Consider the following 14,427-nt stretch of genomic DNA (forward strand, 5'->3'; position numbering starts at 1 on the left):
ATTAAGAGGAGAAAAAAAAATAAAGTTGAGGAAATCTCAACAGACCAATTGACAGAACTCTGTCTGAGGTAGTGGAGAAGGCATTGAAGGCAGAAAGGGGGGGGGGGCGGTAAACCTGCCTTATCGCCACTGCGCCACTACCTGGGAATCTCCTAAGGTAAGTGGTACCCAGCTGGAACCTGCATCCTGAAACCTTGCCCCATCCCTGAACCCTTCCTGTATCCCAAACCCCTGCCAGAGCCCTGAGTCCCTCCTGCACTCAAACTCCCTTCCACAGCCTGCACCCTGAAACAGTTCCTGCACCCCAACCCCCTACCCCAGCCCTGAGCCCTTCCTGCACCCAACTCCCTTCCAGAGCCTGCACGCCTTGCACATCAACCTCCTGCCCCAGCCTGGTGAAAGTGAGTGAAGGTAGGAGAGAAAGGAAGCATGGAGTGAGCAAGGTAAAGCCTTGGAGAACAGGTAGGCTGGGGTGGGGCCTTGGAGAAGGTGCAGGGCAGGAGAAAGAGCAAGTTTATTTGGGTTTGAGGCAGATCCTGGATTCCAGTTACATTAAAAAAATGATCGTGAGCTTAAAAAATTTGAAGAACACTGGGCTCAACAGCCTGAAGTAGAGACTCTATGACAGTGTTTCCCAATTGGTGCTCTGGGGAATCCTGGGGTTCTGCGAAGCAAAACTAGGGGTTCCGCGAGGAGTTGGCACTCCCCCGCCCCCTCTGAAAGACAAAGAGCCGGCTAGCCAGCAGAGGCACGGGCAGTGAGTTGTATGGGCTCGTGGTGCCCATGCTCCACCAATATTTGGAACTGGAGCGGGGCTCAGCCCCCCCCATCCATCCTCCCACCCCAGTCCCAGAGCATCTCTCCCGTTCCCGTGCCCATCCCCGCCGTGCGCAACCTTCACTGAGCTTCCCCTTGCTGGCTGCTGCCGCCCTGCACGGCATGCTCAAACCGGTAGGCGGGGAGATGCCCAGGAATGACGTAACATCACGGCCTGGGATTTTAAAACTGCTGGGCGCTGCGTTGCGCTGTATGGCTGAGTTGCGGGTTCAGAGTCCAGGGATGGAGTGCAGACTCTAGCCCCACAAAGTGGAAGGCAGAAGGTAGGGGAAGGGGAAGGGCTGGAAGTGGAAGGGGCTTGTGCGGAGGAGGAGAGGAAGGGAAGGCACCAAAGGGACAGGGTAGAGAAGACAAATGCCAGGGGGCCAAGTGCAGAAAATGAGGAAAAAGGAGGGGAGGTGTCAGTGGGAGGGGGACAGGGTGATGCTGGGAGGAGAGAGGGTAAAGGCATTGGGGGCTAGAGAGGGGACGGGGAGGTGCTGGGAGAAGGCTTGAAAGAAGGGGTGGGCATGAGGGAGGCCGGGATGGAGCAAGTCATGTGTGAGGGCACAGAGGCATGAGGGGAACGGGGGCAGAAGATGGTGAGGGGGTGGGCATCAGGGAAAAAGAGGGCAAAGGAGGTAGGGGCAGTGAGGGAAGGGGGAGGCAACAGGAGGGTGCAGGAGTAAGAGAAGGTGCAAGTGCCAGGGGATTCTGGGGGTGAAATAGAAGGGCAGAAACCTGCAGTGGAGGGACCACCACCAGAGGAGAGACGCAGAACAGGTTTGTAGAGGGAGGTGTTAGGAGAGGGGTTGAAGAGGGGTAGCTCACATGATCAGAGTGGGGCTACTGGAGGAGTGGGCACAGGGAGAAGAGAAGGGCTAGTGGGGGGGGGGCAGGTTGCAGGAAGGCTGAGGGCTGTGAGAAGGGTAGGAGTCAGGACAGCAGAGGAGGGTGAGGAGTTGGGAGGCCTCTTGCACAAGAACAGTTGCACAAAAAGGATTATTCCTGAGTAGGAGCATCATAGTTCTTGCGCAAAAGCCCTGATTTCATACATGAGAATTCTGTCCCTTGCTCCCATCAGTACATTTGGGACCACATTAGTAAGGCTTGGGGGTCTTTGGAGGGTTGTTGGGTCATCTAAATGCACCTTGATAGAAGTTGTAAATACATCTCAATACTGGTAATTCTAATTTTAATATACTCTAGTTTAAGATTATATTTCAGTTTACCATATTAGTACAGATTTTTAAAAGGCTGGGATGTGTCCTACATTTTTACCATTCTACAACCTGCCATAGCTTCTAAAAATTATCAGAACACTATGATTGCGTATAGAAAGTGGTGTATACATACAAGAGAAAAGAACATTTTATTTGTATTGTGTAAAATATGCTAAAAATCCCATTTATCTTTTAAAATGCATTCTAAAAATATATCCATAAAATGTTCTTACAAAAATATACTGCCATATGTATGAAGTACTGATAGAGATGAAATGGTAATTAATTCTTGATTTACAAAGCCTACTTACCTTAATCTTTTCTTGTAATTTTCCTAAGCGTACATTCCCTTCTATTATTTTGTTGAGAACTCCATGCTTCTCATTTTCCAAGCATTTAGCCTGCAAACATAACAGCATTTTTTTTTTTTGTACAAAGGCTCTTACTATGCAAGTCTATTATATATCTAATTTGAAAATGTCTTTCTAGCATTTCTAAAAGGGAGTTTCTCTCACAAAGCCTACAGTTGCAGTTTTTTTCAGAGAAGAGAGGTAGATGTAAGATGCTGATAAAATGGCAGAATTACATAAAAAGGACTTCTTTGAATATATTATCTTTCCTTGTATTATCTTATATTGAGGCTGTCAAAGCACATCAAAACATTAGTCATTTCTCCTTACTTTCATATATGCACAGTATCTGAGAATATTATTTCCCATTGTTGCATGCTCCCCAAGCATTTCATGCTATCGTCCATCCTATCTGCTATGCTTGTAATGTCCTATTTAAATTTATCCACCCAACCACTTCGTACCACATTCAAACCTCTCTTACAGACCTATTTCTATCACAATTACTAAAAGCAAAAAAGGTAACCAATCAATAATAATTAAAATGGGAGCAAACCAAATCATCAAGATGCATACATGCCTCTATTATCCCCCTGTCCTTCCTTTCCCTCTTCCCCTACATTAGCCTATTTCTGACCTGTACAATGTCATGTTAAATCAGGACTGGACAGTTGTATAGGCAGAGATTGTATCTCTTTGTGTCATTCCTTATATATTTACTGATTCTTGAGAAATAAGAATAAGTTTAATCCACAACTGTTAACAATAATTTGTCAAGTTTCTACACCACCTTTTAACAGATTTCTACAAAGAAATCAATTGGTGAAACGTATCTTATTTTTCAAAGTGCCATTTCTCAGAAATGTCCAAAACTTCACCACGCTAAACTTTGCCCAAATTTTCCTCTTGCTAAGATCAGACATACAGGATTGCAGGTACAAAGGATATTTTTTGATGCAGGGTGAGACCAAAACCAGTCAGATCTCTTCAGAGTTATTAAAATTAAATAGGCTATATTACCGTCAAAATATTCATATATAGTGCACACAATAAAAAGGTAGAAAAATGTGTTTTGTTCACTAAATGAAAGTTACTCACCTGGAACCTGAGTTCTACAAGATGACCTCTGTACATCCACACTCTTAGATTTCTTCCAGCCCTTCATATCCTCAGAGTGAGCCCCAGAGTGGGAATGTGCTTAGGCCATACAAAGAGGAACTTATTTTTAAAAAAAGATACTGGCAAGATCAGCAGCTGATGCAAACTGGCACTGCTCTACTAAAATAATTTTTTATAAAATCATTTTAGGCTGAGACCTCAGAAATACAAAGATTTCTAATGAAAATGTTGACACATTTTTAACTATTGTGGCACCAACTATACCCTAGAACTCAGTGAAAATAACTAATTATGGTACTTAGGCTTTCATTGTTTAAAAAAATCCTGTGCACCCGGTTCACTGACTTCAAAAGAATTATTTGCTTGCTTGCTCATATTTCATCTTGAGGGGAGTCTAAATGTCAGTGAACTGAGTTTGTAGTCATATGTAATGTAAAAGCTTCCAGTAATATTTCAGTCAATATTGATGCAAAACTACTAAAATTTTAACTACTACAGTGATAATAAATGAGAAAAGTAGAAGATGCAGAAAAACAACTCCCTAGCACTCTACTAATTCTGTATTTGTAATGAGTGGCTTGATGCACACAAGATCTGGACCAGTATCTGCTAATACAGCTCTGATGCCCAGACCCCAGAAAGGGTTATCCAGTTGCATAAAGGGTACATACATTCTGCTACCTCAAAGAATTAAAATCAGCAACAATGGCTTTCTTAAAAGCTGGCTCCCGAAAAACACTGGCTCCCGGGGGAGTTGATTGCTGCTCCGCATGCCACTGCTGAATTTTTCAGCATTTATACTATTAGTCAATTACACAAATTTTAACATCCCTATTTGAGTCCTGCTTGAACAGAAAAGAGCCCTTGAAATAGCAGGTCACTGGGAAGCTTATGCATTGTCTTAGTTTTATACATTTGGCTCAGTTTACTGTTATGAATCCATCACTTTTGTAAACACTAAGTTCACTTAGGGCACATCCACACAGCAGGGCTAAAGCCAAAATAAGCTATGCAACTTGAGCTACATCAATTGTAGTTTGTCAAAATAGCTTATTTCGGCTTTTGGCGCTGTCTACTCAGAAGGAAGTCTGAGTTAGAACGTTCTCCTCTGACTTCCCTTATTCCTCGTAAAATGAGAGTTACAGGAGTTGAAGTAAGAAGTCCTCCTACTTGACATTATGTTGAAATAACTGCTTGCTGGTTAGATGCAGACTGTTATTTTGGAATAAGTCAATTATTCCGAAATAACGCTGCTGTGTAGGGAGCCCCACAGATTTAAAAGAAAACAAAAAAATGAATAAACTACAAATATTGAAAAGATCTTAATACCTCCCTAAAATTATAAACTTTTAAAATCCACTGACAATATTCAAAAGAGAAATAACTGGGTTAGAATTAGTGATGCTTGACTACATGTAAAGTACATACATCACTCCTGTCTGCTCCAGAGAAACAATTCCCTTCACAGAAAATCAAAACTCACCAACATCACGAAAACATGTGAGCTTTGTGCTCAGTGAATGACTTTTTTACTTAGTGTTAAGATATAATCCAGTGTTAGTAGCTGTCAAAAATCATTTCTTTATTTTATTTTATGATGCAGGTACCACATACTATTACCCAAACAAAATTATTTTAAATAATTTGTTACTAACTTTTTATACTGCGACTGGATTGTAGTTTATCAAAACAATGATCCCGAACACAATAAAGTGTGTGTACATTTTACTTGTACTTGCAGGACCAGGACCTTTTAGCAAATGCTATGGGGGGGGGGGGGGAAGGCTGGTTTTCCCTTAGATACCTCTGCACATAAATCTCTTCCTTTCTCTGTGGGAATAGGACAAGCTAGGGCAAGCAACTCATTGGACCACCACAGACACAATTCTTGAAGGAAATCTAACACAACCTCCAAACTACATTTGCTTTTCTGTAGCTCCAACTTAGCACTGTTGGAACCCACTTCATCAGCACTTCCAGGAGCAACTATTGGTAAAGGAAGCCTGGGAAGCACTGCTCCGATGAAGCCATGCTTCCTGAATCAGAAATGAAAAGGACCTCAGAGCATAGTGTTCTATAATTTGGGGGAGGGTAGAGAATCAGCAGGAAAATTAGGGAAGACCACCTTGTTCCATGGACGAGCAAAACCTGTCTCCATAATATGGGGGTGGAGAAACTTTTTTGAATAGGAGGCAGCTGACCCACAGAAAAATTAGTTGGGGGCTTCACACAAGTGAGAAGCAACCAAACTCTCCCTAACATGGCCCTTTGTGGGGAAGCCCAAGCCTCAGGGGCTGGATCCAGGCAAGCTGGGAACTGCATCCAGCCCCAGGGCCTTAGGTACCCCACCCCTGCCATAATAGAACAATCAGAAGAAAACTTTAGAAGGGAAACCTTTCCTTTCCCCCAAAAGCATGGTAGGAGTAATAGTCCAAACAAACATTCATTGATTACTAAATGTTTGCTTTTTCCTATCAGCTGTTTAAATTGCTCTCATGTCAAATGTAATAAAACTTCAGAAATTGTTTTAAATATGAGCATTTTTCCTGCAACTCAATGTAAGATAAATATTGAAACACTTTATTTTTATATGCCTTTAGGACAAAAAGTTTGAATTACTGTAACCAAGGTAATATTTGTATGTGTAAGCAAAACCACCTTTAATTTCTGACACACAATTCCACTGGCCACTTAAAATTCACAATTTAATTTTTTTTAAAGATTACTGTTTGTTGAAAATATATATTACAACTAGGAATGTTAAATTTCAATTAACTAATCGACTATTCAATTAGTCAATAAGAACTTCCGCATTCCACCTTTGAAATGTAAAACAGCCCTAGCAGGAGCTCTTGTGCATTTCAAAGTTGGAACGCAGCATGGAGCCCGGGGCCAGCAGGTTCTATGCAGCACTTCTGCTTTGAAATGCACAAGAGTCCCGCTGGCTTCAGTCTCCACGCGGCATTCTAACTTGGAAATGCACAAGAGCCCCAGAAGGGATTCTTGTACATTTCAAAGTTGGCTGTCGCTGCACCCTGCTCTCTCTCACGCAACTGGAGCTGGGGGGAACTGGCTTTTAAGAGACAGAGGCAGCAGTGGGGGAGAAAGGAGGGAAGCAACTAGTCGATTAGTCACTTATATCCCTATATGCTATATCAGCGTTTCCCAAAGTGTGGTCCACAGCCCAGTATCGGTCCTTAGGAAAAAAAATACTGGTCCTCAGAAAAATTTTCGTGCGCTATAACTGTGATTCAACGTATTAAGAAAATACAATTTCAATTCTTATTTTTAAAATGCCAACAGAACCCAAAATAGGAAAAAAATATAGTTATGTCACTTTTATTATGTAGGAAGGGGTATGAAGGTTATAAAGGACACTGGCAATCCTGAGAGAGCATCCTGAGAACTATCAAAGAAGTAACATCATAGCAACTGATCATTTGGCTCAAGGTCTTTCTCATGTTGGTCCCACTTCACAAAATGTGACTTCATATTGTTTAATATCCATCGGTGGATTCCTGTAATCAAAAATAGTTTTAACTTCAATGCCTAGAAATCTAAGGGGCTTTTCTGGCCACTTTGTCCTTGTAGAATTGTAGTCGTCTCATAGTTGCAGTTGAAGGATTATGGAAGGTGACAAGTCTTTGGGGGTTGGGGAAGAAGAAGTTACTCACCCTGTGTAGTAACGATGGTTCTTCGAGATGTGTCCCCGTGGGTGCTCCACTCCAGGTGTCGGGTCCCGTCCCGGCGCCGCTGGTCGGAAAACTTCTATAGCCGTAGCCGAGCCGGACCGCGCACGCGCGAACACAGCGCGCGGCGTTCGCGCCTTTGCAACGGACCGGCTCCCCCTTGTCAGTTCCTCTCACCGCTCGGTCTCTGAAAGATAAAGCAGAAAGACCCGGAGCGGGGAGGAGGGTGGGGCGTGGAGCACCCACGGGGACACATCTCGAAGAACCATCGTTACTACACAGGGTGAGTAACTTCTTCTTCTTCTTCGAGTGGTCCCCGTGGGTGCTCCACTCCAGGTGAGTATAAAGCAGTAACCCAGAATGCGCTCCGGGTCAGTTATTTTCTACTGTGGACAGGACTGCAGAGGCTACCGCTGTATCTGAAGCCCACCTCTTAGTTACGGCATAATGCCGTGCGAAAGTTGCGCTAGAGGCCCAGGTAGCTGCCCGGCAGATATCCGCAAGGGGAATACCCTTTGCAAAGGCAGTGGTAGTCGCTACCGCTCGCGTAGAATGAGCCCGAGGTAAAACAGGTAGAGGCTTATTCCTAAGGAAGTGGCATTTCGTAATACAGAGAGTGATGAGATTTGCAATGCGTTGAGCAGAAAGCGCTTTGCCCTTTGATCTAGGTGCCAAAGATACCAACAGCCTGTCAGTGCGTCTCCATTGACGTGTTCTATCTATATAGAAAGAGAGCGCACGTCGGACATCGAGCGTGTGAAACAGAGCGTCCCTAGTTGAAGAATGAGGCTTGGGATAAAAAGTCGGGAGGACCACAGGCTCGTTAATATGGAAGGAAGAACAGACTTTGGGGATAAAATCTGGGTGTAATCGCAGCGTCACTGTATCTTTGGAAAAAACTGTAAAAGGAGGGCTTGCCATCAACGCCCCCAGTTCACCTACCCTTCTTGCCGATGTAATTGCAAGGAGGAAGACTGTTTTCATTGTTAGCATATGCAGAGAAACTGATGTCAAGGGCTCAAAAGGTGGGTACATAATGGTGTCCAATACTAAATCCAGATTCCAAGAAGGGGAAGGCGCCCTTCGTGGTGGATGCAAATTTAGGAGCCCTTTGAGGAACCTCTTTGTAATTGCATGGGAGAAGAGCGAGGAACCTTCTATTGGCTGGTGAAAAGCACTGATGGCTGCCAAGTGCACTCTTAGGGACGATAGTGCCAGTCCTGAAGTCCGTAAGTGAAGGATGTAGTCCAAAACGTGTTGTAGAGGAGATGAGAGAGGGTGTATGTCGTTTTGAATGCACCAGTCAGCGAATCTCCGCCATTTTGCAAGGTACGTGTTCCTCGTAGAGTCTTTCCTACTGTGTAGAAGTATTGTCTTGACCTGCTCAGAACAGAGATTTTCATCCCCTTTTAACCACTGAGGAGCCACGCCGTCAAATGCAACGCCTGCAGTCTGGGGTGTAACAGCGTGCCCCGTTCCTGAGTAAGGAGGTCTTGGTGAAGAGGAAGAGGGTAAGGTGGTTGAACTGACATTCTGTGTAAGAATGGATACCAGGCTTGCCTGGGCCACGCTGGCGCTAGCAGAATGACAGTCGCCGCTTCTAAGCTGATTTTCTCCAGTGTCCTGGAGATAAGCACTGTGGGGGGAAAAGCATACAGAAGTGTCTTCTTCCATGTGACCAGAAGCGCATCGCCGAGAGAGCCCTTGCCGAGCCCTGCCCTCGAGCAATACAGGCGACATTTCTTGTTGTTGTATGTTGCGAATAGGTCTACCTGTGGAATCCCCCATTTCTGAAATACCACAGAAAGTACATCTGTCCTTATCTCCCACTCGTGATCCGTGGGGAATTGCCTGCTGAGAGAGTCTGCAATTACATTGGCGGTGCCAGGTAAGTACGACGCTGCTATGGTTACGTTGTTCTGTATGCACCAGTTCCAACATCGCACTGCTTCGGCGCATAGGGACCGTGACCGTGCTCCTCCTTGTCTGTTGACATAATACATTGCAGCTATATTGTCCGTCAGTATCCTCACTGTCAGACCTCTGATGTGGGGAAGAAAATGTTTGCATGCGCAGAAGATTGCCCGAAGCTCCAACAGATTTATGTGCAGACGCCTTTCGCTGGGAGACCATTTGCCCTGAATTCGTTCGCTGCCCATGTGGGCGCCCCAGCCGATGAGTGAGGCATCCGATGTTATCTGTACCGATGGTTGTTGTCGATGGAATGGAACCCCTGGCAGAAGGTTTTGCTTTTTCGTCCACCACTGCAGGGATCTTTGGACATGCGGAGGTAGGCATACTACCTTTTGGATGTCGTGCCTTACAGGGACATAAACTGTGGACAACCAATGTTGGAGACCCCTCAGGTGGAGGCGCGCATGAGGAACTACAGCAGTGGCCGCTGCCATGTGACCCAGGAGACGCAGGCAACTGTGTACCGATACCATGGTGTTGCTGGTTAGTATGGTCACGAGATCCTTGATCGCTTGAAACCTTTCGAGAGGTAAGTAAGCTCTCGCCGTGCGTGAATCGAGGTTTATCCCTATAAACTTTATGAATTGCGTCGGAATAAGTGTTGATTTTTTCCTGTTGAGGAGGAGGCCGAGTGACTCGAACGTTTGTTCTACCGTCGCCACCATCTGCGATGCCTCTCGCTGCGTGGCACCTTTTATTAAACAGTCGTCCAGGTATGGATATATTATCACCTGTAACCGACGCAGATGAGCTGCCACGACGGCCAGGGTTTTTGAGAAGGCTCTGGGTGCTGAAGCCAGACCGAATGGTAGAACCCGATACTGAAAATGATCGAGACCTATCACAAATCGCAGAAAACGCCTGTGCGCGGGATGTATTGTGATGTGAAAATACGCATCTTGTAAATCGAGGGCAGCGAACCAATCGTTGACATCGAGGGATGGGATTATGGAAGTCAGTGTCACCATTTTGAAGCGCTGTCTGCGAAGATAACGATTCAGACGTCTTAGATCGAGAATGGGTCTCCAGCCCCCCGATTTCTTTTCCGTTAGAAAGTATCTGGAATAGAACCCTCTTCCCCTGAACTGATCGGGGACCCTCTCTATCGCTCCGATGTCCAGGAGGTGATGGACTTCCTGTCGCAGGAGATCCTCGTGAGATGGGTCCCTGAAAAGGGACGGGGAGGGTGGGGTGGTGGGAGGGATGGAAGTGAAAGGAATGGTGAAGCCGCTGCTTATGACTTCCAGAACCCACTTGTCCGATGTTATTGCGACCCATTGATGATAGTAAGGTCGTAAGCGGTGGTGAAAAATGGGTTTTGTCTGTGTAATGACGATTGGTATGATGCGCTTGCCCCCGACAAGGGAGTCAAACTTGCTGTTTTGAGGCGGGCGTGCCCGTCACCCTGGGTGGTGGTGGACGCCTTCGTTGAGGGCGCTGTCTAGGTCGCGACTGGTCGAACGGACGATTTGTTTGCCTCCGAGACTGATAATCGTACCGTCTTTGGTATGGAAAATAACGACGGCGGCGGAATGGCGGTGCGTACATCCCCAGCGTCCGAAGTGTCGTTCTTGAATCTTTTCCTGTGTGAAGCACCTCATCTGTCTTTTCTGCAAACAACCTCACCTTGTCAAACGGGAGGTCTTCTACCTTGGAGTGCAACTCCTTGGGCACTGCCGCCGTGGCGAGCCAAGAAGAGCGCCTCATGGACACCGCTGTTGCCACTCCTCGAGCTGCTGTATCTGCTATATCCATGGCTATCTGAAGATTGGCCTTGGAACATGCATAGCCCTCCTTGAGGATCGATCGTAACAACTCTCTGTCTGCCTCCGATGATCTTTGGGACAGGTCTGTAAGTTTCGCTATACTGTCGAAGCTATGATTCGCCAACAGAGCTGTATAATTCGCTATGCGAAGCAGCAAGGTGGCCGATGTATAAACCTTTCGGCCAAATATGTCCAGTTTCTTTGCCTCTTTATCAGCCCCCGCATTCTTCAATTGTGGGTTCTTAGCCCTTTGGAGAGCTGCGTCGACGACCAAGGAGTTTGGTTGCGGGTGAGTAAACAGAAATTCCGAGTCTTTGGATGCTATAAAATAACGCTTTTCCGCCGGTTTCGAAGTTGGTGGAGTCGAAGCCGGGGTATTCCAAATCTCTGCTGCTGATTGGAGGATCGCCTCGTCCATAGGAAGAGCAACCTTAGATTGTTGTTTGGGGTGTAAATTTCTCCAGAGCTTAAACTGCTTCGTTGGAGTGTCTGCTATCTGAACCTCTTGAGACTGGGCTACTCTCCTAAAAAGGTCTTGAAAGTCTTTAGTGTCGTCCGGGGGAGATGGATCCCCTTCAAACACTGCATCGTCTGGGGAAGATGTCGAGATATCTTTTTGAGTTACAGATCGTAATTGATCGTCCGTATCCGATATCTGGCCTTCCTCGGGCTCAGATAGCTGAACTGAAGGCGAAGGATTCTGGTGCTTAGGCGATGCCCTCTTCCAGTGTTGAATTGGAGATGATTGACGTGCCTCATGAGGAGTATGGCAGCAGCAGTGATGAGAGCGAGAATGAGGTCTCCCATATCCCGAAACTGACCGGTGACTTCTATATTCAAAATGGTCAGGGGAAGACCTTCGCGAGGAATATCTGCTGTCATACCGCCTATGATAAGCTCTAGGCGGGGAGTAGCTAGGTGAGCGGGATCTGTATGATGATTCCCGACGGTAGCAATGATATCGTTCCCGATGGTCAGAGTAACAAGATCTTGACCTACAGCGAGGAGAAGGCATTGTTGGGCTATGAGACAACGGAGGATGACTAGCCCTCATTGACTGAGAAGGAGAAACTGAAGGCTGAGGTGAAGGTGAAATTGAATGCCTTCGTGCTGATTTTCTAGCAGCCTTTGTCGGGACTGCTGAGGCAGGGGAAGCCTCTCCCCCTTGCACTGATAAGGAACAGCTGGTAGGGGGAGGAATAATTTCGCCAGGATTGTCGGCAGGCATTAGCATCCTGCCCGGCACCGCAGGCAGAGGGTCACCCGGTGCAGCTGCGATAGCAGCATGATCTGCCGGTGCCGACTCGGCACGGTGGGGGGCGATCTGCCGGCCCCGTTCATTCCGCTCCCCGGTGCCATCTGGCAATGCGGCATCCGGTGCCGAGCACGGTGCCGGCTTGTCCTGGCCCCCAATAGCCGTTTGCGGTGCCGCTCGATGCGGCTGGGCAGACTGTCGCGGCTCCAGCCCCTGTGGCGGTGCCGAGCGTTCCGCAGCGACCGTGCTCTCGGCGGGACGCGGAGCCGGTGCTGATAACGAGCGGCTTGCCGCTTGCGGCTTATGCGACCTGCCTGAGTGCGTTGCCGCCCCGGAGACACCCGGCTTGTGCTCCTGACCAGCCCGGGACAGCGAGGGAGGCGGGAGAGAGCGGGTGGGAGAAACTCTCTTCTTTTTTGATCCCAACGCCTCAGGGGAATCTGATCTCTTCCTTTGTGCTATAGAGGACTTTGAGACCTGCTGCTCCGGAGGCTGTAAAGCTTTGTCACACAACAGCAGTTTCAGGCGCATATCTCTATCTCTGCGCGCCCGCGGAGTCAATTTAGCACAGTGAGTGCATTTTTGTGGCACATGCGCCTCTCCTAAGCATCTGACACAGGCTTCATGCCCGTCAGATGCTGGCATGGCTTCTTTGCAGAGAGCGCACCGTTTAAATCCCGGTGACCCAGGCATAATTTCTCGTTTTTGTCTTTTTGTCTTCTTTTCTTTTTTTTTTTTTTTTTTTTTAACCTAACTAACTATTATTAACCAATTAACTAACTAACTTTCTCTTTCTTCTTTTTTTTTTTTTTTTTTTTTGTGTAGTAACGGCTCCTGTCTGAGGAGACAAACGGCGTTCCGCCAGCAACCACGGGCGGCTGAGAGGAACTGACAAGGGGGAGCCGGTCCGTTGCAAAGGCGCGAACGCCGCGCGCTGTGTTCGCGCGTGCGCGGTCCGGCTCGGCTACGGCTATAGAAGTTTTCCGACCAGCGGCGCCGGGACGGGACCCGACACCTGGAGTGGAGCACCCACGGGGACCACTCGAAGAAGAAGCACCTGTTACTGACTTTTTGTAATTGTTGTTACAATTGAGATGTGTTTCTTATATATATTCCATGCTGCGTGTGCACTGTAGCTGGAGATTTTCCATTAGTGGTATCCACTGAGCTGGCTCTCATGTCCTCTGAAATTGTGCAGATATTTGCCAGTATAAGGGGTGCTGTTGACCCCACACCTTCTCAGCCCCCTTTTTGCTGTAGCTCCAGCAGAGGGATAGAAGAGGGGGTAATGGTTGCATCTGGGGCCGGGCGTTCTGCGTCGGTGTGCATGGCGTCCGGCCTTCTCTTTGAGTCCTTGTGCCCACTGGATCTAGCCCAGCCGCCTGGAAGCATGCCTGGCAGAGATGCCACCGCGGCGGGCAATGAAATAGACATGTATAACACATGTCTAAGAACAAAAGCTACAAAAGATTAGTAACAGTTTTTACTCCTTCAAATGCTTGTTCATGTCAATTCCATACTAGAAGAATCACAGGCAGTATCCCAGAAGTTGGCTCAGAGTTGACTGATGTGCTGATCCTAGTTCCTACTGCCTTTTAAATTGCAGAGTCACAGTGGGGTTTGGTCCTGGCATGAGCCAGAACTGAGCCGGGCTGCCTGCCCAGCTGGCAGCAGCCCCCCAGCGCCCCTTGCTGCCTCTATATCATGCCCTCCATCCCCAACCCTTGCTCCCTTTATATCAGAGGCAGTAATAGGGAGGTGGAGACAGTGTTGGGGGGAAACCAGCTTTTAAGCTGGCTCCCGCCAGCACCGGCTCCTGCTTCTCCTACCCTTGCTGCCTCTGATATAAAGGCAGCAACTGTAGGGGATGGATGGATCTTACATCCCTAGAGTAGAGCAGAAGAATTATTTCTCATGTCTTAGAATACTCCTGCTAATACATCCCAGAATAGTTGCATTTTTTGCAACAGTGTTATGCTGTTGACTCTTATTATGGCCCCCTATGACACCCAGATTCCTTTCTACAGTACTCCTTTCTAGGCAGTCATCTCCCACTTAGATGTGTGAAAGTGATTGTTCCTTCCTATGTGGAATATGTTGCACTTGTCTTTATTGAATTTCATCCTATTTAGTTCAGACCATTTCTCCAATTTCTCCAGATCATTTTGAATTTTAATTCCAGCAACTGTCATGGACTGTAAGAAGGAATGAAGAGGAGACAGGATCTGTGACACC

At 47.0% G+C, this 14,427-nt stretch overlaps 1 protein-coding gene across 6 annotated transcripts in view; it reads right to left on the bottom strand.

Moving 5' to 3' along the window:
* Positions 1-14,427, bottom strand: part of CEP89 (centrosomal protein 89) — a 119,409-nt gene that overhangs the window by 37,812 nt on the left and 67,170 nt on the right. For 5 of the 6 annotated variants that reach the window (XM_075940112.2, XM_075940114.2, XM_014569481.4 and 2 more), the window contains one exon: positions 2,351-2,440. The exons of the other annotated variant lie outside the window; for it this stretch is intronic. In XM_075940112.2, the coding sequence (XP_075796227.2) occupies positions 2,351-2,440 (90 nt within the window). The remainder of the gene's footprint in view (positions 1-2,350; positions 2,441-14,427) is intronic. 6 annotated transcript variants of the gene reach the window in all.

The sequence above is a fragment of the Pelodiscus sinensis genome, chromosome 12 (genome assembly GCF_052426305.1).
Source record: "Pelodiscus sinensis isolate ZL-2025 chromosome 12, ASM5242630v1, whole genome shotgun sequence".
Classification (NCBI taxonomy): domain Eukaryota; kingdom Metazoa; phylum Chordata; order Testudines; family Trionychidae; genus Pelodiscus; species Pelodiscus sinensis.